This window comes from Podarcis tiliguerta (assembly GCF_965153285.1).
Source record: "Podarcis tiliguerta genome assembly, chromosome: 4".
Lineage (NCBI taxonomy): Eukaryota > Metazoa > Chordata > Lepidosauria > Squamata > Lacertidae > Podarcis > Podarcis tiliguerta.
Window position 1 is genome coordinate 34,889,873 of NC_139537.1, and position 22,743 is coordinate 34,912,615.

General features: G+C 39.1%; 1 protein-coding gene across 10 annotated transcripts in view; it reads left to right on the plus strand.

Annotated features, from left to right (window-relative positions):
- Window positions 1-22,743, plus strand: part of ALCAM (activated leukocyte cell adhesion molecule) — a 125,093-nt gene that overhangs the window by 86,840 nt on the left and 15,510 nt on the right. For 2 of the 10 annotated variants that reach the window (XM_083438379.1, XM_083438376.1), the window contains exons 4-14: window positions 1,803-1,867; window positions 4,474-4,561; window positions 5,087-5,266; window positions 6,429-6,556; window positions 7,188-7,317; window positions 11,899-12,011; window positions 14,043-14,178; window positions 14,521-14,648; window positions 16,057-16,189; window positions 18,454-18,492; window positions 21,869-21,986. In XM_083438379.1, coding sequence (XP_083294505.1) covers window positions 1,803-1,867; window positions 4,474-4,561; window positions 5,087-5,266; window positions 6,429-6,556; window positions 7,188-7,317; window positions 11,899-12,011; window positions 14,043-14,178; window positions 14,521-14,648; window positions 16,057-16,189; window positions 18,454-18,492; window positions 21,869-21,986 — 1,258 coding nt within the window. Of the gene's footprint in view, window positions 1-1,802; window positions 1,868-4,473; window positions 4,562-5,086; window positions 5,267-6,428; window positions 6,557-7,187; window positions 7,318-11,898; window positions 12,012-14,042; window positions 14,179-14,520; window positions 14,653-16,056; window positions 16,190-18,453; window positions 18,493-21,868; window positions 21,987-22,743 lie in introns of all 10 variants that reach the window. The other 8 variants (XM_083438375.1, XM_083438380.1, XM_083438382.1 and 5 more) reach the window with 5 other exon arrangements.

A 22,743-nucleotide genomic window follows, 5' to 3' on the forward strand; every position in this document is an offset into this window, starting at 1 on the left:
TGATTTTAATTAATGAGATATATAATATAATACTTTCCTCAATACCTCTTTTAGCCTGTAAGAATGGGCTGCAGAAGTCATAATTGCCTTATTGATTGATTGGATTTATTTACCACCCTATAGCCACAGGTCTCAGGGCGGGTCACAGAATAAAATCAGAATATAAAACCACAAAATACACAATCAAAATAAAAACAATAACCCCATAGGCTGCAGTGTGGTTGTTAACAGTAATTATGCAGTTTCAGCAGTTAAGGTGCCAACCATCTTACCTCAAGTCGCTTGGAATGTCTTTTTCTGGTGGACCTTACTACCATCTGCGTCTTTTTCCACCCCACCGCCCTTTGGTCCTAATTATCAAGAGCAAAGCAAGGCCTTAAAAACGCAGAGTTTTGAAATGATGACAGACGAAATCTAAAACTGTTTGTGCTATGTAATATATAAATTTTAAAATGGCTATTAATAAGCACTCCCATATCACCAGTTGTTATAATTTAAGCATTTGCTTTCTCCTCTCTTGCTGATTGTTCTAAAATCCTGTAAACAGTGTTCCATGTTTTGAAAACTGCCTAAAATTAAGAAATGTCTATTATAATTGCAAATCTTGGAACATTTTTTGCAGGTAAGTTTAATTTTTCCACTGTAATGCTGCCCTAAATGCATTCTGAGTAAAAATGCATAAACTTTAAATAAATGGATAATACTTTAACCTTAATTTTTTTTAAAGGGGCGATTTATAATTTCATGGTTAATCTGCTTTCCATATTGATGGTTTCTGGTAATCAAATGAATCAATGTTTTATTACTGAATTAGTAGCCCAGAGTGTACTTTAACAGAAACACCTCTGTCCATGCAAGCTTTGAGACATAGACTTTATTTGTACTAGACTAGACTGTCATTCCAAACCCAGAGGGTGATAGCACAGAAAACGGTTTGCCCCAGTGTATGTACAGTAAGTGAGACAATTGCGACAAGCTTGTTCTTTTGTTACAATCTCACTAGCATATTAGGGATGTAAGATTTCGCCAACAGAGCTGGATCTTTGTTGCCGAAAGGCCTTTAGTCATTTAAGCCCACTACTGTTTATCCTAATAGCCTCTAAATAATCTAAGGAATATTTGGTTGTTCATTTAGTTGGCTGGTTTGGTTGTTCGCTTGTCCAGCTACCCAAGATTGTTATAAATGGAGATATTCAAGATGGATTACAATGAGCATCAGGTTGCTCAGCTTAGGTTTAGGGGGTTTTGCATCATTTCCCCATGAAAACATTATTTCCACGTAAAAAACAACACCACAACCATTATGTGTGAAGCAAACCTAGTTTTTGTTATAGTTGGTTGGAAGAAATCATTTGTGCTTCATCTGGATGAGTGAATTATAAGAATATGAGAGCTGCTACATGTAGCAAAGCTAACCAATACTGTAAGAGTAAGAGAAGGTAAACAATAACGTACTTATTGAAAAACAGAGCGATTTCATCATCTATGGATTCACTCATATATAGTACTGGAAACAATTTAACCATTTATAGAACAACGGGTGTTTCTGTCTAATTTACCACGTTTTTGCTTACATCCTTTTCTCTCTTCCCTTCCCTTTTTGTTATTAAAGCTAAATACAGTATGTATGTTTGAATATCCTTCTTATTTATATGTTTAGATTTTCGTTTTGCATGTTCATATTATTATTATTATTATTATTATTATTATTAAGATGGCACATAACTAAATGTCTGGAAACATAGCTCAAATCTTAACAATTTATGATGTGATAGTTCAATATTTATTTATCTAAATTACAGAACAACCATCACAACCTGAAATTATAAGTCGAGCAACATTTTTAGAAACAGAACAGCTAAAAACGGTAAGTGAGCCTTCTCTGTTAAACTCCTTCAAATTGTCTGCTTTTCTCCCCATGTTGTAAATATTCATTGTAAACAATCATCAATACAAACTTCCCTGGGCTAATTAATACAACCTACAAGCTCCATACAAATGTACATTGTTATTTCCGAACCCAAAGTCTCTGAGGAACATACATAAAACCTTAATGGTTGAAGCAAAAAAGAGGTTGATAAATAAATTAAACAAAATTCTGAATAGGGTTTGGCCTATTATGGATTTATTACTTGAGCATTCTGTATTAAAGAGAATTATGTAATTCCCCTAACCTTGCTATATAGTAAAACAGTAAGGCTGTTGTCAGCTGCAGTTCACATGGCCACAATAGCTCCAGCATGACAATAGAACAGCAGGCAGCAGATCAAGCAAGCAGCACAAGTAGCAGGTGGCCCAAGCAAGCTGTTCAAAGGTGGGTAGAAGGGACTTCAGAGGGTGAAGTTACAGAAGCTACACCCACCCCCTTTAAATTGAGGGTTGGGGTGAGATGTTTAGGGTTTGGGTTGAACTGTGTCTGGATGAGATGTAACAAGTTGTGTGGGGTTATAAAGGTTGTCAGGTGTAAAGGAATGAAGGGTTGGCAAGGGGGTTGCAAAGTTGTTGGTTGGGTTGGCAAACAGGTGCAGCAACCCCTGTTATTAAAAATTAATGTTATAATTAACTTAAGACACAGTGTATGCATATGAAAAATCCACCAACCTTTGACTAACTCACCACCATATAACAAACAAGATAAGGTTGTAGTAACAAAAACTTTTATCATTGGTTCTAACATACAGTGACCCTTAGTATAATAAAATGATGCTATAGGTCCCAACAAATGAGCAAATGGAATTTTATTGCCTTGGTGTGCCATAGGATGTTTCGTATGCTACGGCCCTCAGTGCTTAAATGAGTGATGCTGATGAATAAGACAGCCATGCATGACTCATTTAAGCACCTTATTGCCTTTTACACAGCCATTTGGTGTTACCGTAATTCCTCCTTACAATAAGTCCCAAATTAAGAGAGTAGGTTTTCTCATACCTGCTTGGGATAATGAAATAAGAGCCACTATGTCTATATAAAGGACTGCTGGCATTTGCTGATTTCTATTAGGGTGGGGAGGAAGGTTGCTTAACCGCATCATTTATGTAGCAAATAAATAAAGTGCATCCTTGTTTTACCTGTTCCATTTTGTAAATACTGAATCTGAAAGAAAACACACAGGTCCCAGTTCAAATGTTAACATTATTGTTGGGCTACAGCTGCTGCGTAAGAAACATCATTTGTTGACCCAATGAAGTAACTGATTTTCCCATAGACGCTGCCAATCAAAAGCAGATGAGAGCTCAGCAAATGCCGACATACAGCTTTTTTGGGTTCTCCTGTTTGTTTTTGTGATTGTACAAACAATACAAATCTGACTGGCTACTTAACTTAACACTACTTAACACACTCCCCAAAGAAAATCCAGATAGAAAAAGTTTTTCTCAAGCAATGATCAGACTCTGGCAGGTCAAGTCTCCCATTTAAATCTGCCATATAGAAGCTAATAACCCCCCCCCCCCCCGATTGTTATTTCTTATAGTGTAAGTTGCTTTTTGAGGAAGGTGGTTTGGGATGTTCAGCACACCTTATACCTATAAACCCTGAAGAGACTCAAATAATGCTGTTCAGATACCTGCTTTTTCCAGATACAGCCGCACTAAGAGCATCAGTGAGGGTGACCACAATAAAAGCCCATTTGTTTTGTTAATTCTTCCCCCTACCCAGTGATTTCCCCTCAGTTTTGATTTAGGCCCAAGCAACATGGGGCAGGGCCCTCTTTCTTATATCAGCAGGAAAGGAGTGGTGAATCTTTCCACATCCTGTCTCTTACCTCTGAGCATTTAGTTGCTCTAGTCACTTTTCTAATACTAGAAGTGAGCTGGGAATCGGGGTGGGGAAGTGGGTGGAGCAACAGACAGGAAAAGCAAAGAAGAAGGGGAGGATTGGTGCTTCTTATGGACCTCTTGGGGAGCTACTTGGAGGGGAAATATGTCCATTGTTGTTTCATCCAGTTTGACCCTCTGTACTATAATATTAAACCAGTTGTCAGGTAAGTTGCCCTCTATAGACAAGCAGCTTTTTGTCGAAGAAGAAGAGAGAAGAAGAGTGTGGAATGATGGCCTCAAGAGGGATTTATCTGTACTAGCTCCTAAACTGTGGAACTGCCTTTCCACAGAGGTGCATTTAAGCAATCTTCGTGGGACAGCTTTTGCTGTATACTGAAGACAGACCTCTTTGATACCTTTCAAATACCTTTGATAGTTAAGGCATTTTGTTTTGAGGCACCAAACTCTCTTGCTGAATTTATACTGTTCAGTTATATTTACATCATCTTTATGTGTTTTATAGTTAATGGTTTTATTTGCTTTTATAATTGTATGTTTTATTGTTGTAACCCATTCTGGATGGGTAAGAAATACTACTACTACAACAGCAATAGCAGCAGCAATGAACAAATTAAATTCCTTGGATATGTTGGATCCAATGGCTATAAATGAAGACGAAACTGTAATAATTTGAACATTTCTTTGCATTTTTAAGCTTGGGGAATGTATCTCTCAAGATGGTTATCCAAAGGGAAACCTTACGTGGTTCAAGAATGGAGTTGTTTTACAGCCCACTGAAGATGGTAAGTTTTAGAATTGAGTGTGAATTCTTCTTATTTGCATTCCTTCACAAATTGATGTTGGCTCATATCATTTTAGCAGGTCATTTAGACAATTCACAATTAGACTACATTTATCCATCTTTCTCAAAAATGCTATACTTAGTTCTTTGGCTGCATCTTGATGTTGTGATTTGATATACACATTTCTCCCTCCATCCCCACAGTAACTTGACCCAGAAAATGTAAGAGTTTTAAATGTAATTAGTGTACAAAATATTATTTTGATAATGTCATACCTGGAAGTTTTTGATCCCAGTAATGTGTAACAGCTATACCTTAATCCTAAATATTTAGGATTAGGTTGTACACACTGTCTGCCTACTTCCTACTTTTTTTCTGCAGTCTGCCCAAAAGTGGCAGTTCATTTTTAAGAGTATCTGTGACTGTCACATCATATATTTAAAAATATCATTAGGACAGGCTGACAAAACAACAACAATCAACAGTTGTTCAAGTTGCTGAAAATCATACATTTTCTTTCAAAAGCTGTTATAAATGAACAAACAAAAGTGAATCAAACAACTGGACTCTACACCGTGATATCTTCTTTGGAATATAAGCCAACAAAGGATGATACAGATGCACAGTTTACCTGTTCGGTGACGTATTTTGGACCAACAGGACAAGAAACAATACGGTCGGAATCAGTAGCCTTTGACATTCACTGTAAGTCCATAAATACCTGTCTTTATACCATTAAAAGACCATCTGTTTGCTTTGAGGGATTCTTCTATTATTGTTTTGTGGTGGTTGTTGCTTTTGGGATTGGTTCTCCCTAGCACATAAGTTTGCAGTTTTCATTGGATTAACAAATTAGGGGTCAGGAATTGACAGGAAGGATGGTGAACAGATAGGTTGCCCTATAGTTGTTTAGGGAAGGAGTCACTGCAGAAGGGTGTTTTGAGGGTGGGTTTGACTTGTACTGAGGCTGTTTCAGGGACATGGAGCAGTGTGGAAGAAGGTTCCAAGATGGGAGGGAATGGTTGGAAAGGAAAGTGTAGCAAGGAGTTTGACATTGCCTGTTGCAGCAAAATTCCATTTTCAAATTCACTCAGACATAAATAATGTGTTGCTAACCGCCTTCCCCAAATTAGCATTTCTACTGCAGCTTGGAATGCCTATTCTGTTCTCTTGTTCAAGCTCCTGGGGCACCTGTTGCACAACCAGCAATGAGAAAAGATTATCCCATGTCCACATGATTCCAATACTTTTAAAAAATGTTTTGTTTTGTTTCTAAAAACTGAGTGGTTCCATTGCACTATTCCCACAACCCCAAACCCAAATGAACACCAGCAATGTTACCACCTATTCACTTGCAGGGGCATTTTCTTCCCTGCTATGATTACTGGTTAAATTGGTATTCCATTTGGTACTTGGCAAAAACCTGAACTATCTTCCGGAAGCATTACCAGCATGGCTCCAATAGTCACACATATTTTGGATGTGACTTGTAGGCAATTATTGAACAGTATTCTGTAGTTAATAGCACCCTGGCCTGGTGCACACATTTCCTGGAGAAAAAGTCACAGATTACAATTCTGCAATGAAACAACTCATTTGAGCAATGCCCATTGACTCACAAAACACAGGCATATTGTGTCATTACCTGCTTGGAGAGTAGAAGGCCTTAGTTCTTGCCAGGGCGACTGTGTGGTGGCATCATGCAATAGGCTTTTCATTAACTTTTTTATGCATGTAGCTCTTGAAACAGAAAGGGTTGTGTAAGCCTCTTCATTATTGTGATACTTAATGTTGTTAAATACTTTACGTATATGGAATAAACAGAGGATTTTTTTAAATAAAAAAACTGAAACATCTGTGTTTTTAGATCCAACAGAGAAGGTTAAAATTCAAGTACTTACAGAAAGAAATACCATTAAAGAAGGTGATAATATCACCCTAAAATGTTCAGGAAATGGTAATCCTCCACCTCAGGAATTTTTCTTCTATATTCCTGTAAGTATTGCCTGCCTGCCATGATTTGGGTGGTGAGGCAGGGAGTGGGGTGGTATGGTTTAGTGTTACATACAAAATGGGCCTGTACCAAACACTACTCTGAAGAAACATTTATAATTTGCCAATCTAGGTGTAGCAGTTTTTGACTTATTGCATTTTCTATGCACATTTTCCTAAAATGACATTGTTTTAAGACATGAAAGAATATGCATGTTAATAATTTTGGGTATTTAAAACGGCAAGTAGCTGAAATTATTTGTAGTGGGGGTTTTTCCACTTACACAGTCCAATCCCTTATTTTCAAGCTATCTCTCAAATTTTTGTTCATTTTCAATCATTATGAAATTGTGCAGCAGTGAATGTATTCTATGATATCACACATCTAGCAACGGTAATATAAAATCTAATACAGTGTCAGGGTGTGGACATTTACATATTTTATCTGGTGAAAATCCAGATAATTACACTACTTATCAAATTATAAATTTGATCACTAAAAATTGACCATGATAGTTTGTACTCTTTATTGACAGAGAAGTGAAGTCTGTCATACTACTATAGTCTTGCTGCAGAAAATAGAAACATGATTTTCATTCATTAGTAAATTTTTCTATTAAACTTTCTGTAAAAGGGGGAACCAGACCCTATAAGAAGTTCAAGTCTTTACGTACTGACTGATGTTAGAAGAAATGCAACAGGGGAATATAGATGTTCACTGACTGATGAGAGTTTGATGGATTCCACTATAATTACAGTACATTGTAAGTAGTATTGTCTTTGTTTTCCTTTTAAAAGTGCATGTTATTTCATAACAGATGTCCTTTCTTAGCCATGCCAAATCTAAGTGTTTTAATAGGGGTCAGGTCAAGGCAACTCAATGGCTTTTTTGGACATCATGCTAACCCATGGTTTAATGAGACAGGAATGAGCATAGCCTTTTCTTGGCTTATCCATCCCCCCCCCCTCCTGCTCCCACACAGTCAGGAGAAGTTCGGAAGCTTTGACTTCCACACCCAGAACTGCAGGACATGTTAAATATGATTAGTTTAAAGAAGTCAGCTTCAGAAACCATGGTTTGAAATGATGAGCTTTGTTAATGCTAACCACAGTTTGTCAGTCTTGATAACACACACAAAAAAAATGCAATTAAGTAAAAGCAGAAGCAAAAGTTTCTAAACTTTGCCATATGGGAGGAACTTGAGAGTCCAGGAGGCAGCTGAGGTCAAATCATAGCTTAGCTTGATTTAGAATGCAGTCTTCATGTGCTAACTTAAGTTTTTTAAAGCTTGGATGTGCAACTCAGGCTGGTGATTAAATTATATACACATATCATTCCTTCTTGCTTCTAGTGATGTGCTATGTGCTTTTCTATGATTCACTGGTGTTTTGTTTTAAAACTTCATGCAATTTATTTTCATTTCTTTCTATTGGGATTTTACAAATATGATAATTTAAAAAACTGGATAAGGGGGAACAAATGTATTATTCAGCAGCTACAATGTGGTCTTTCAGCTATTGGAAATGCTTTTGCTGGATGTAAAATAGCCCAGCATTTTATAACCAGGAAATCATCTTTTAAAGTTATTGATTTAATAATAAAATTCAGGCTCGAATGTTGTCTTCAATCCTCTTGCTGTTTCCTACCTGAGAAACTAGTACCACAAATGATTATCCATCTTGTAAGATGCATGGCTAAAGACACCACTGTATGGGGCAATCTTCAAGCTAATCATTTCCCTGACATTTTAAGATTTCCAAATGGAAGGGGCATTGCTATGGAGGCACTTGCAAACAAGTGTAACCCCACTTTCCCCTACCATATTTATGGTCTGACTTTCAAGAGAAGGTCCATCCAATATGATTTATGGCAACAAAATACAAAAAGGAGAACTCAGCAGGACAAAAACTAATGTTTAATGTAATTATATAAACAAGTGTGGGCATTTCACACATTTATTTAAATAATGCTTAAAATTCATAGTGGTTTAGCAACATGGAGGATCCAGTTTTTGCATTGTCGCTTTCTTACTTTGCATGCACACTGCAACAGAGATCAATTATTTGCTAGCTCTAAATTAAAAGTTGACTTGTTTTAAATACAGCAGCTACAGACAACCGTGTTTTCTAATAATCCGTTAATGTAGCAATCATACAGGTTGTTTCTTAAAAAAAACAAAAACACCCCACAATCTTTTGTAATTTTTCAAACATTCCTTTTTCTCTTCATGCAACATCAAAGGCATGTTTTATCAAACAAACCTGTAGATTAAAGGATCACCAGTGCAAAATATATTTACAGAATTGATTGGAAAAGGGGTGTAGCATAGATAGAAGGAATATCAAGGCCCCCCTGCACATGATCTCTAAGTGTTTCTCAGAGCTGTGGACTCTTCCTGCATAAAAAGCTTCTTAAGCAATTGCATACAGTGGCAAAGTCATGCATAGCATGTAATTAGAAGTTTCCAAAGCAACCATCGAAACAGCAATGGAATGTTAAAATTTGGGACTCTGCAAACTTGCTTGGCAGATGCAACAGGCACGAATCCTTTAAAACAAAATGGGATTGTGGCACTATGGCTTCCATTTATGTCCTATGTGGAAGCTCCTACAGCTTCTGATCAAATCCAGTTAGGTACAAATCCCTCTATTTTTTCTGATTATGATATATATGTTATGTTAAATATATATTTGAAATGTGCTATATAGCACTATGTCCCTTATTAATTAAATATTAGTTATCTATTTTTCATTAGCTAGTAGGCATTTTCTTAGTCTATTGCACTCATCCTACATGCATATCCATGGAATAATAATAATAATAATTAATAATAATATTTTTTATTTTTCATGGTTGTTGCCCGTGAGTTTCTTTTATTCCTTTAGTAAACTTGTTATATTGAAATATAGGGTGTTCTTTTTTGTTGCCTGTATTTTAAACTTTTGTTTCAATATAAAATAATATTAGATGGCAATAACTTTAATTAAGCATCATGTCTGTATTTTCATCAAGTTGGGCTAAACCATCACCAAATTTCACTGCGTAGAAGAGCAGATCAAGGATGATGGCATTGGCCGAGTGGGGGCTCAACTTAATCATGAAAGATGCATGTGATGTCCTGGCTGGTGATGCAAGGATTAGTCCACGAAGTTTCAGTCTTTCCTAGGTGGAGGCCAATACAGTGGTGCCTCGCAAGACGAAATTAATTCATTCCGCGAGTCTCTTCGTCTAGCGGTTTTTTCGTCTTGCGAAGCAACCCTATTAGCAGCTTAGCGGATTAGCGCTATTAGCGGTTTAGCGGCTATTAAAGGCTTAAGGGATTAGCGGATTAGCTGCTAAAAGGCTATTAGCATCTTAGTGCCTTAGGAAAAGGGGGTGGGGAGCGGAAAAAAATCTCAAGACTCGCAAGACATTTTCATCTTGCGAAGCAAGCCCATAGGGAAATTCGTCCTGTGAAGCGCCTCGAAAAACGGAAAACCCTTTCGTCTAGCGGGTTTTCCGTCTTGCGAGGCATTCGTCTTGCGGGGCACCACTGTAATTTAATGCGTTCCTGTTTCATCTCATGTGTGTGACAAGATTTTAATGCGGGACATCTTTTCTGGGCACTCAATCTGAGGTTTTAGCCTGCTTCAAATAAATGAGGAAACATAGAAAGAAAATTACCTTGGGACGGGGACAGTCTTTTTCTTCGCTTTCCTCCCATGGTTACATAGCGCTTAGAGGAAATTTGGGGGACTTAAAAGACCAAGCTTAGTCCCTGACTCAGGATAAAGAAGTAGTAGTCATAGGGATATGCTGTCCTGTGTTTTATGGCTTTGATTCAGGGATCACATTGGGGGGAGGTGTGGGGAGAAGCAGGATGGGACTTGACAGCAGTTGCTAGAGTGTTTGTATATGCTTATGGTCTGCTAGGTAAGCAGCTGCAGAGGCAGATAAGATAAGCATTCCTAGGTCCACTGACAGTAAAGAAATTAGGCCTGTATCAGTCATGTTGCAGGTATTACTAGCTATAAATAAGGACAGTTACCACAGCAGCGTATAGCTTTGTATTCTCTCTTCCACCCTCTGGTTCTGTGCTTCCTTTAACACTGTTCCTAATGGAGTTCATAAATGAAAAATGTTCCCTTAAGGAACATGAAGCACTTTAGTACTGACAATGTAATAAAGCTAGAGAACTTTGGTCTGCCTAACCAGACATGTTGGAAATTTTTTTGTCGTTATCAAAGTTGTACGGGTCTAGTGGAATGAGAGAAGGTGACCAGAGACTGTGGAAGGCGCTTTATCTGTTTCCATGGCTTTTAAGTAATTACTAGTGCTAAACTAAAATATGGAAATATGTATCACTTCAACTGGAGTTCACTTCAAATAATGGCAAAGTGATCTAGCAAATTTTCTGGGGGTTATAACTTTTTCAGTGAAGTTGTTGGGGTTCTGGAATGTCCCCTGAAAGCAAAGCCCGTAGAGGAGGAAGCTGCTTATAAATGCCTTTTATTCCCCACCACCACCCTCATTTTCATCATTCTGAGCACAATTCAAAGTGTTGGTGCTGACCTTTAAATCCCTAAAGGGCCTTGGCCCAGTATACCTGAAGGAGTGTCTCCACCCCCATCATCCAGCGTTGAAGGCCTTCTGGCGGTTCCCTCACTGAAGGAAGTGAGGTTACAGGCAACCAGGCAGAGGGCCTTCTCAGTAGTGGTGCCTGCCCTGTGGAATGCCCTATCATCGTATGTCAGTGAAATAAATAACTATCTGACTTTTAGGGAAGTTTTTAATGTTTGATGCTTTATTGTATTTTTAATATTTTATTGGAAGCTGCCCAGAGCAGCTGGGGAAACCCGGCCAGATGGGCAGGGTATTATTATTATTATTATTATTATTATTATTATTATTCCCATAGTAAGGAAATGCAACACACATCTCAAAACAAAACCTGCCATCCTTCTGACCATTATACCATTCAGGTTTCACCTTCACTACTAACAGAAACACTCACATCTAACAAAAACATTCACACACAAATACCCTCCTTGTACGCCTCCCACCATCTACCCAGTTCACATAGTTTTATTTCTTCGCAAATCCTTTTTGTTTGTCAAGTGATACAGCAAGGAAAATGTGGTGTTTCACTTTCTACTACCAAATAATTACATAGATGTGCAAATATTTTTGCTTCCTTCTTTTGGAGTTTATTGTCTGTCCTATTGTATGAGGAAATTGACTGAGACTTTGAGAAAATGCAGTTTAACTGGAATTAGCTGACAGGGTTTCCCCCCCCCTTCTGTAAGCTCACTAAATGAGCCACATTTATGAGACTTTTATCTGACAGTGCTTTCTCCCCCAACAGATCTGGATTTGTCACTTACTCCCAGTGGAGAGGTTATTAAGCAGATTGGAGAAGCACTGCCTGTATCCTGCACAATCTCTTCCAGTAGAAATGCCACCGTATTCTGGCTGAAGGTAAATATTGTTAACAACCCTGCTATTGTCAACCTGCTCATGCAGCTGCTAACTCTTTAGATCTCATCTGGCTTTAAAGAACAATAAGCAGCATCCTACCCGGAACTTCAAAAGGAGGCTTTTCTCTGCGTACAAATTAAATTAAATCACACTTCAATATCAATATGATTAAATATCATTTTGAATATGTTAAGATGTAGTGCACTATCAGGTCTTTAAGGAATAGCGAATGTGGAAGCTTGCTCAAATCTGATCAGTTTTGGGTGTGTGTTTTTTTGTAAAATTGGGTAATTATATATTTGTAATGGCTTCCAGAAACACACAGGAATAAATAGCCTTGCTCAAAGGTGTGAGTGGGTTGGATACTTGTAGTTCTGGCTACTTTTGCCGCAGCAAAAGATAGTAGCAATTCTCCTATGCTCCATGTTCAGTTTCCAACATCTCCAGGGCTGGGGAAGAGCTCTGTCTGAACACCTGGAAAACTACTGCCAACTTAGACAGTACTGAGCTAGAGACACCAGTGGTCTGACGCTGTATAAGTTAGCTTTCTATGTTTCCCCTCACATATTTGCTCTTTGGGAACAGCAGGGTACAAATGACCTAGAGATTGTGGTGAATAGCAGGGATGGAGAACATATGTTCTCCAAGAAGTTGTTAGACCTAGCATCCCTGACTACTGCCCATGCAGGCTGAGATTGATGGGAGTGTTGTTGTTCAGTGGCACCTGGAGAACCACAGGTCCCCTCATTCCAGCTCTATAGAGTCAGGGCAAGCCAGCTGTAGTTGAGGGTAAGAGAAGGCAGGAAAGGATGACAATATCAGGAGAAGCCTTAGCCCAGGCACAGGCAAACTCGGCCCTCCAGATGTTTTGGGACTACAACTCCCATGATCTCTAGCTAACAGGACCAGTGGTCAGGGATGATGGAAATGGTAGTCCCAAAACATCTGGAGGACCGAGTTTGCCTATGCCTGCCTTAGCCCCTAGCTTAGTTTTAACAGTGGGCCCCTACTGTTTGGGTATATAAGCTTGTGCCAATCTAGCCAGCTCCAAATTCACCCAGGAAAGGAATTCTAGTAACTATCTTTGCTATTCATCCTGCAGCATTACTGCTGTGGTACTGTCTCTGCCTTCAAAGCTGATGCCAGGTCCCCAGGAGTTGTAATGTGCAAGTGTCATAGCTATTAACCCTTATGAATGAAAGAAAACATTCAGCTTCACCAGGTCTAAGGACCACTGAGAGGTTACACCGCTTGTTTCTTAGCAAGGGAAATACCAGTCTGGCCCATCTATCAACCAATGAAGAAAGCAACTTCATCCCCAACTACATCCCCCACCTACCAGAAAGAAAAAGTTGTTTCAACTCTTGGTTGCTCTGGGAGTGAATAACTGAAGGGAAGCACCAATGATTCCCATCCATCAGGAAAAGGACAAAAGCTGCTGAGTTTTTGTACACATGAGAGGGTTTTTTTAATGGTGGTGGGGGGATATAATTACAAACTGCTGTTGGGCAACTTGAGATTCATTGTATTTCAAGACATGGTATAAATCTTCAAAATAAACATTTTATCACTTTAACTGATGGAGAGGTTGAGAATATCAAGGTGTGATTGTTTGCTTTTTAGATTAAAAAAAGTGGGGGAGGGGACAAATGGGAAAGATGGAGGGCACAAGGAGAAGGGGACGACAGAGGACGAGATGGCTGGACAGTGTTCTCGAAGCTACCAGCATGAGTTTGACCAAACTGCGGGAGGCAGTGGAAGACAAGTGCCTGGCGTGCTCTGTTCCATGGGGTCACGAAGAGTCGGACATGACTAAACGACTAAACAACAACAACAATATATAACAACAGTTTTGTAGGGGAAGCAAAATCCAAGGTCATCTGCTGGCAAATTAGGTAGTCTCTTCAAGTAGTTAACACTGTGAGTTGGTTGTACTACAGTGCATTTTTTAAAAAATAAACCTGTTGACCACCTTGTCCAAAGGTGTGCATGACTTCAATTTGCACTGCTTAGCTTTTTCCTTCTTATCAGGACAATACAAGAATGAGAGCAAGTCCGTCGTTTTCAAGTTTACAGTACCAAGATGCAGGAAATTACATCTGCGAAACTACTTTACAGGAAGTTGAAGGGTTAAAGAAAAGGCAAATTCTTACCTTGATAGTGGAAGGTATGTGAGGCTGACTCTTTATCTTACAATGTTGACTATAATTTTCATGTTGCTTCATCACTTTGAAAAGCCCTCCCAGAAAAACAGCACTCAAGTCTGAGCCTGCATATTTTTAAAAGATAAAAATGTGTATGTTTGCCTGGTTTTTTAAAAATATTTTGTACAGTTTTAAAACTTTTGGTCTTTCTTGGTTTAAATATGATAGTTTAAGTGAATTATTTTATACCTTGGTTTGTTTTTAAATTGTATTACAATTTTTTTATTGTTTTTGAATCCCTTGGGAATTTAGTAGGAAGAACAAACGGAACATTAATTCGAGAAATTATCCATTTTGTTTTTAAGGAAAACCACAGATCAAAATGACAAAGCGAACTAGCACAGATGGATCATATAAAATGATAGCCTGCCATGTGGAAGGGTTTCCCAAACCAGCAGTACAATGGACTAGCAGTGGAGGTGTCATAAATAAAGCAAGTAATTTTCTCCTTACTTCTTGCATATTCCTTTCAGTCATAGCAAAAGACAAATATTAGAGGCATGCAAACATACCTAAATCCATTCCAATATTTCTTCACACTTCCATCTTGTGTATTCCATTCCATTGTAATTGATTTATTTTGCACATGTCTGTGTCCCAGTTTACCATCCGCTGATGAGGAAATATACATATTTTAATGTGTATTTTTTGTAGCACACAGTAGAGATACATGTTTCAGCTATCAACAGATATTTACAAATCGGTTATGTTCCTTGTGTCTTCCCTTTCCAAGTTAATTTAGTTTCTAGAGGGGTAGTCAGTTAGACTTTCACATCAAAACAACTCTTTTCTCCTGACACTTTAAAGACAAAGCTAATCAAGTGGTTAATGGCCAATCACGAAACTATCAACAGCTGCAATTCCAAATGTTTCTACTCAAAAGTAAATCCCATGGATTTACTCCAAAGCAAATGGGATTAGGATTACAGCCACCCTCACTGCCTTGATTTCAGGCACTGGCAGTGAGGACGGTTTAGTTATATTAAGACAAGAAAACTTCAGGTAAGAGTGGGAAGGAAAATAATTTAACATTTCATTTTGCTTTTCAAATGAAGATTTAGGATGGTTGAAACCGGCCAGTCAAATCTAGATGGTTCTTCTCACTTTGCTAAAGAGGCTAAGAAAATCTAAAAGAAACAAAATATATCACTTCTTTCCATATGAAAAGAATAATGCTTTCCACTGCTTTTTTAAAATTCAGAGTGGGAAGCAGTTTAAGGCTGAAATCCTAACACCACTTACATGGAAGTAAACATCATTGACTTATGACTTCTGGTTAGGATTGCAGTTATAATACGTATAGGTTTCCTTTGGCAATAGACATCTACCGTATTTTTTTGCGCCATAAGGCACACCTGACCATAAGACGCACCTCCTTTTGGTGGGGGGGGGGAATTCAAGAGGAAAAAAAATTATTTAAAGGGAGCGCTGAGCAGAGCCTGAATAGAACATGACCCACTGTTTCAATTTGACCACTCTTGTATGAGCAGAAACACTTGCCATGAGGGATCTTTCTATATCTTCCTTCCAATAGTGCGGAAAGTAGAATGTTCTACAGTGGGAAGTGGGAGAAAATGTGTTGGGGGAAGGCAGATATTAAAATTTAATTCAGAGTTTAAGTTGAGTTTCATTCTAGAAATTTTAGAAAGAAACCTAAACTCCCATGATAAACAGTGTTACCATTTGTGTGTATATACAAAAGTAAACATATGCAGAGTACTTAATTTAGATATTTAAGCAAAGCTACTAATGTAGCTTTGCGCGCGCGCACACACACACACACACACACAAAGTCTTTGTCCTTTCTACAAACTTTCAAAATATTCTCTTTTTCTTTCCAGACAGAGGAGACCAAATATGTAAATGGAAAGTTTATTAGTAAAATCAAAATTGCTCCTGAAGAGAATGTTACGCTGACGTGTATTGCGGAAAATCAGCTGGAAAGAACTGTGACCTCTTTGAACGTATCTGCTAGTAAGTACTTTTATTTTATTTTAAAAGATTTAAAACGGCAAGAGCAGGACTGATGGCTCTTTCATCTTTTCATCTACTTTCACACAAAATATCCATCACTGTCCTCACTCTCTCGTGTGTGGCTCTGTGGTGGAATGTTGTTTACAAGTTGCTTCATTGTCCTCACATAGACAAGGAGAAGGGGGAAGCGTACACTTTGCAACTCATTTCTCAGAACTGGGTTGCCATGGTAAATTTCTGACACTTGTTTCTTTTTCGAGAAGATGCCCAGAAATGCAAAATGAGTTTGGCTACACTAATACACTTCTAGCTGATAAGTCTCCATGCCACAGAAGCCCATCATAAATCAGGCTTTTGTTAACTATTAGTTTTTCATGCACAGCCTGCTGCATTCTGTTCTGTCATTGGGTTTTTTTTGTTTGTTTGTTTTTTGAAAGCTTTTCAGAATTATCTGAGATGTCACCATTACCTTCTGTGCAAGACCAAATAAGTGTTCTAATTAAATTCATCAGTTTGGACACTTGTTCATTTAGGAGCGGCTCAGCCTGCCTATAGCAATCTCTAGGCAGATCTACCTGACATTTTCTTGCTCCCTGGTGTTTTGTAATTTAGATACTGTGACCAGCAAATGACTTCTATGCACGTTTACTTAGCAGAGGGTACCACTGAATTCAGTGGGAGCCACTGTGAAGGTAATGTATGTAGGACTGCAGCCATAATCAATTATCAGTTCTAGGTGACGAAGATGTTGCCTCAGTGCTTGAGTCAGAATAAATTATCTTTCCAGCTATACCCTGTAAGGTTCCAGATGACCTCTGTAAAAATATACTGAGGAATCCCAGTCTTAATTTTTAAAATGTATTAGTAGCCCTCAGAGTTCAAGATGGGGCAACGTCTGTCCCCCTGTATGGTCAGTCCACCACCCTTTCATGCAAACAGCCATGCAAGCTTTTCTTTTTTGGTCTGAATAGACCTGGGCAAATGGAAAACCAATGGTCATTTTAAAGAATCAGTCTGGTATCATTCTGTATTGAGCTATGGCATTCCAGCTGAAAGTATCATACAACCAATTCACCGGGAACATAGTTCTGTTTAGGGGCTCTCCTCATACCTCCATAAGAGGCTGTGCCACTCATGCACTTAAGTTATTTTGAACTGTTCCCCTGTGACACAGAGCTATGGGTATGCCAGGCATTTCCGCGGTAAAAGTGGAAATCTTCCATCTTAAGCTTTGCATGACACATCCGCAAGTCACTATTCAGTGTCAAATGCCACATCCATGTGTGAGAGGCCAGCCATGCTATGGTGAATTTCTGTGCTGCTGCTTGCTGCCTTAAAAAAGGAAAAAGCAATGGGTTCACAATACCTTGTGGCCATCAGAGGATAATTAGGTTGCTTGTCACTAAGAAAACCAACCACCAGATACCTGCGACACACAACCACATTCCAAGAGGAAATCACAGTAGTAGTGAATTCTGTCTGGTGAATTATCAAGTTTCCCAGATAAAAAAATCTGGAGTTCTGAAGGCTTTGAAAATATACAATCCCTTCATCTGAAGTATAAACTGTGAGGGCTGGGCATAACCAATAAGAATTAAATGCCCAGTTCCTGCACAATAAACAGGTTGGCTTAGAAGACTAATCCTTAGCTATTCATGAGATAATGACCATCCTATGATGAAGCCTTGGCTGGGGAGCTTAATTTCCTGAATTTAGAGAGCGTGCCTTGCACTGTCTGTCTTTTCTAGATCCCCCAGCTTTGTAAATTACATCAGTTTCTGGGAGTGCAGTTTTTGCTGTTGAATTTGCAGTGGGACTTGCATGGGCATCCCTTCCTGGCCTGTTTATTGACTCCAGCACACACATTGATCAAGGGATGTTTGGATGAATTCACCCCAGGGTGCTAAAGTTTAATCAACTCTCTGTCTACAATAATCAAGTGATGAAAAGTCAGCATGCAGTACAGGGGAACACATAAATACTTCTTCTGACTAAGCATTTGTAAGATTAAACTTGTCATTTTTGGAATAAAGCGCTTTCATATGATACATTATAGATATAAAGTAAGGATTGCTGCCTAAAAAAATAAGATTAATCATTTTGTTGTGTGGCTGATGCTGCATTAAGTATGAACACTTCTGGCTCAGCTGAAAAATAGATCATTTTATTGTTAAATAAATATCAGAGCAGACTGGAAGCTTTGAAGGTGACTTTCATACATCAGCAGCTTTTTTAAAAAAACACATTTTTCCCACCCTTTTCAGTAAGTATTCCTGAATCTGACGAACCAGAAGAAAAAAGTGGTAAGTACATAAAAACAGAACACCACTTACTTGGCACAGTTAGATTTTAAAAATGTTTTATTCTCTTTCCTAGCCTGCTCCATTCATAGGAAAGAGCAGGCTTCTTTTCTTCTTAAAATAAAATGTTAAATTTTAAGGCTGCAATCCTAAAATAGAGGGAGCAAATTACAAAGGCAGTTTAACTGGCTTATCCAGTCTCTTGCCTATGTATTCTAGAGACTTACTTACTTACTTACTTACTTACTTGATTTATTTATTTGTTTGTTTGTTTATTTATTTTTGGGGAAAGATGAGCTTGCTCAGAAAACATATCTAGTCCCCATCCCCCACCCCACCCCTGGTTGGAGAGTGCTGGGGCCAGAAGTAATTTGGATCCCAGCCACTTCCTGAATGCCCCCTTTCAGCCTTTCTGACATCTGACTTCAGAGAAGCCAATAAAATTGGGGATCTTCCTCTCCAAAACTGGAACTCTGTCTCAGATGTTGCATATATCCACTATATCCCGTGACCTCTAGAAGGCTGTCCAGGGAAATTGCACCCTTAACATATATTTTAAAATTCTGAAAGGATAGCTGCACGTCCATCAGTTTATAATATTACTGGTCTTGGACTATAAGTGAGTGCTAGAAGATATTAAGACTGCCCTACTCAAATGCTTTATTCCAGAATCTATAAGCTGATCCCTCACCTATTTCTGGAGTAAGGAACACAACCACATATGTAGCATTGGAGCAGAGAGAGAGGATGGTGCTCAGCTTTGTTTTACTCAAGAGTACACCCATTGAAATTAATGAACATTGCTAAGTTAGGTCTAATGGGCCAGATTCAACTCAATAGTAGAGCTACTGGGAGCCAGTGCAACAAGTCCTGTTTGTGCGACACAGCTTCCCCCCACTCTCCTTCCTCGTGCCACCCCAATCAGTTTGGGGGTTGGGGGGTTGGGAGCACCCCCAAAACAGTGAATGGAGGGAGAAGGGAGATTATTCCATTGGGCAGACAGGAATGTTTGCACTGAAGGAATAATTGTATTACTTCAGCATTTGCTGTTGAATTTGCAGTGGGACTTGCATGGGCATCCCTTCCTGGCCTGTTTATTGACTCCAGCATACACATTGATCAAGGGATTTAACATTTAATTCCGCCCATTAATTTCAGTGGGTCCACTCTGGGTGAAACCTGGTTAAATACCACCCAGGGTTAGAAGGAAGTCAAATCCTAGTAATTCATAATCTATCTGTGGTCAGTGAGAACAATGACAACAACATTGCCAGCAACAACATAGATTTGTCAGATTTGTCCAGGGATACAAGTTCCTAAAGCCATAGCTCACTAGTGGAGCTTTGCCTTTGTATGTAGAAAGTCATATATATGTTCAGTCCACAGCATATCCAGTGAGGTCTGGAAGAGACTTCTATCTGCTGGCAGTCAGTATAAACAATAATGAACTAGACACAGAGCAATAGTCTATGAGTCCATATAAGGCAGTTTTTTATGATCCTAAGTTCCAACATCAAAATTCATTCACTAGAAGTTTCTAAGGTGCTGCTACTCTAAGGTCTAAGAAATCTGCAGTCTGTAGAACTGTCCAAAGATCAATCTCCTGTGTTCTAGAAGCATTTTTTCCCTCTATTCAGAACCAAACAGTAGTGGTGCTTCCGAATGATGGCCCTCATCTCCTGACTTCAATAAGCAAAGGTCGCCTTGTATTCCCCAAAATGTACAGCCTATTCAGATCCCATGCTGAGCAGGGGATCTGAATAGCTCAGATAGCGTGCGCAGATGAGTACGTCCTGAGATGAGGGAAAGTGAGGCAACAGTGTGGCAGCAAAAGCACACACACATACATGAAGCACCTCATGCTCACAAAAAGCACCTCATAATGCAAAAAATGCACAGATACCCTAAACAGAGAGTCAGGAAATGTCACAGACACATTCTTGGACTGAAAGCACACACATACAGGGTGAGCAAGCATCTGAAACACACACAACCTGTAGAATTCCTCTAAAATTATTTTGCACGACATTGTCTCAGAACCGCCATCAGATTTAAAGCTGAAATTGACGTATGTGGTCTGCACACTAAAAGCCACTGATCCAGTGCTTGCCAACATCACCAGTGCTTGCCAGCACAGCAGATGGAACCTAAGGCATGGATCCTTCTGGATGCTCAGTATTTTTAGAGAGACAAACCCAGGAAATGTATCATACATAACCACTTTGTCCCTTGACGTGTTCTGTGCTTTGATGGTGGGACGTTTTAGTATCCTGTGTGAGAATCCTGATGGGGGGGTGGGGCTGTAATTAGATCCATGTTTTTTGTGTCATAGCTGCACTGGTGGAGACTGGATCTGTGACCAAAGCAATCTTTAATTTGATGGCTGTTTGAGAATGGGCTTCCCATGTAATAATATCCATACAAGTTGATTGATTGTCCATTTCTGATTGATTCTGGGCACAGCAGCCATTTCATGATAGGTGATGCCACCCACAGCAAGTAATGGCACTTTCCCTTAATTCTGAATGTGCCCCAAAGCCTAAGGGTAGAACTCTTTGACACAGACACTTCCAGACTGCAGAAAGAAGGTGAGGGAAGAGAATATTCAGATCAAACAAGTTTCCATGTGCTCCCGTTCACATCTCTGTTTTTGCAGAATGCTTCTTTACTTTTTATCCATTCCATCAGGCTCCTCCCTTAACTGTTACCTAACAGCAGTCATTCCATCATGCCATAGTAGAGAGACAACATAACACTGCATGGCTTCTCCATTGGCTCAACTGAGATACTAGTAACATTCAGCTCCTCCTCTCCTTGAACTCATTCCATTCCAGCTTCTTGCTTCTAGAGCTCTCTAACAATGAACTAGTGCCTGAGTTTGGTTTTTTCCTACCCCCTCCCCAATCCCTTTTCCTATTCTGTCATGACCCCCTTATTGTTGATATTTGTAACCTGCTCTGGCAGTCCCTTTTCAGCTAAGAGCGGAGTAAAAATGCTTTAAATAAGTCTCTCCATATTTGCCAAACATTGGCAAATCGGGAAAGAGAGGATTCTGGATTTTTGATTTTTTAAAAATTGCTTCTAAACCACAGGTCTTTTTACAGTTGGTAGACTGCAGTTATCTATAAAAGCTTGATGAAACTTTAGGAGTGGTCCCTGAAATAAAATGGGGCTATAGGACCTTTGTGGAGCAAATGGGTTAAGGATTGCAGCCAGTTAAATCACTGTCAGTACCATAAAATGTGCATGCTATCATAATGCTCTTTTTCGACCAACTTTTCTAGTTTAGAAACATTTTGGGATATGTATAATCTGTAGTCAGTTTTCCATACTTTGTTTGATCAAAACACTCCATCATCGTTTTCTTCTTTTGTTTTAGATGATAATAGGGAAAATGTTAATGACCAGGCAAAGCTAATAGTGGGAGTCGTGGTTGGTCTTCTTCTAGCAGCTCTGATTGCTGGTGTTGCTTACTGGCTATACATGAAGAAATCAAAGTAAGACTTTGCTGATAAAATTCTTTAACATTTTATATTTTATAAAAGATACACTCTCTTTGCCAAATTTACTTTATATAGCATTCAGAAAACATAGTTAGGAGTGTGGATGTGATCACCCAATCCATGGCCTTCTGTATGTTCATTTATTTTAAACATTTTGTTATGGCTCTTCATCAGAATTGATCCCATGGTGGTTTGCAAGGTGAACAGAATACAAATACACTAAAACACAGACAAGGATGAGTCAGCAGTAAAAGGAACTTTAGGTGCCTGTGTAGAATTTGACTGCTGCCTCAAAGAATACAACATGGCTTCCAAACAAGCCTCCTTCGGAAAGCACATTCTAAAGCCAGGCTGCCACAGAGCTGACAATTCCCTCTCTCTAGTTGCCCCCCATTTTACTTCTGACAGGGGAGACATAGGGAAGGCACCAGCAGATGACCTAAAGGTATGGGCAAGTTGTTACAGGACTTGGTTCTCACGTACCTGGGTCCCAAGCCATTTAAAGCTAAAGTGCAGATTGAACACTCACATAGGATAAATAGGTACACTTGGAGACTGGGGTAGAGATTAAACCATCTGTCTGCCTCTCATGAGCCCAAGGCAATGACAGGGAACATTGCTTGTCCCCACATGATGTTGGGCCACAGCAGGCATCACCTCTGACAATTCTCCACACTGGCTGGAGCTTCTGGGAGTTACAGTTCAACAACATTTAGCAGGCCACAAGTCCCCCACCCTTGACCTAAGGTGG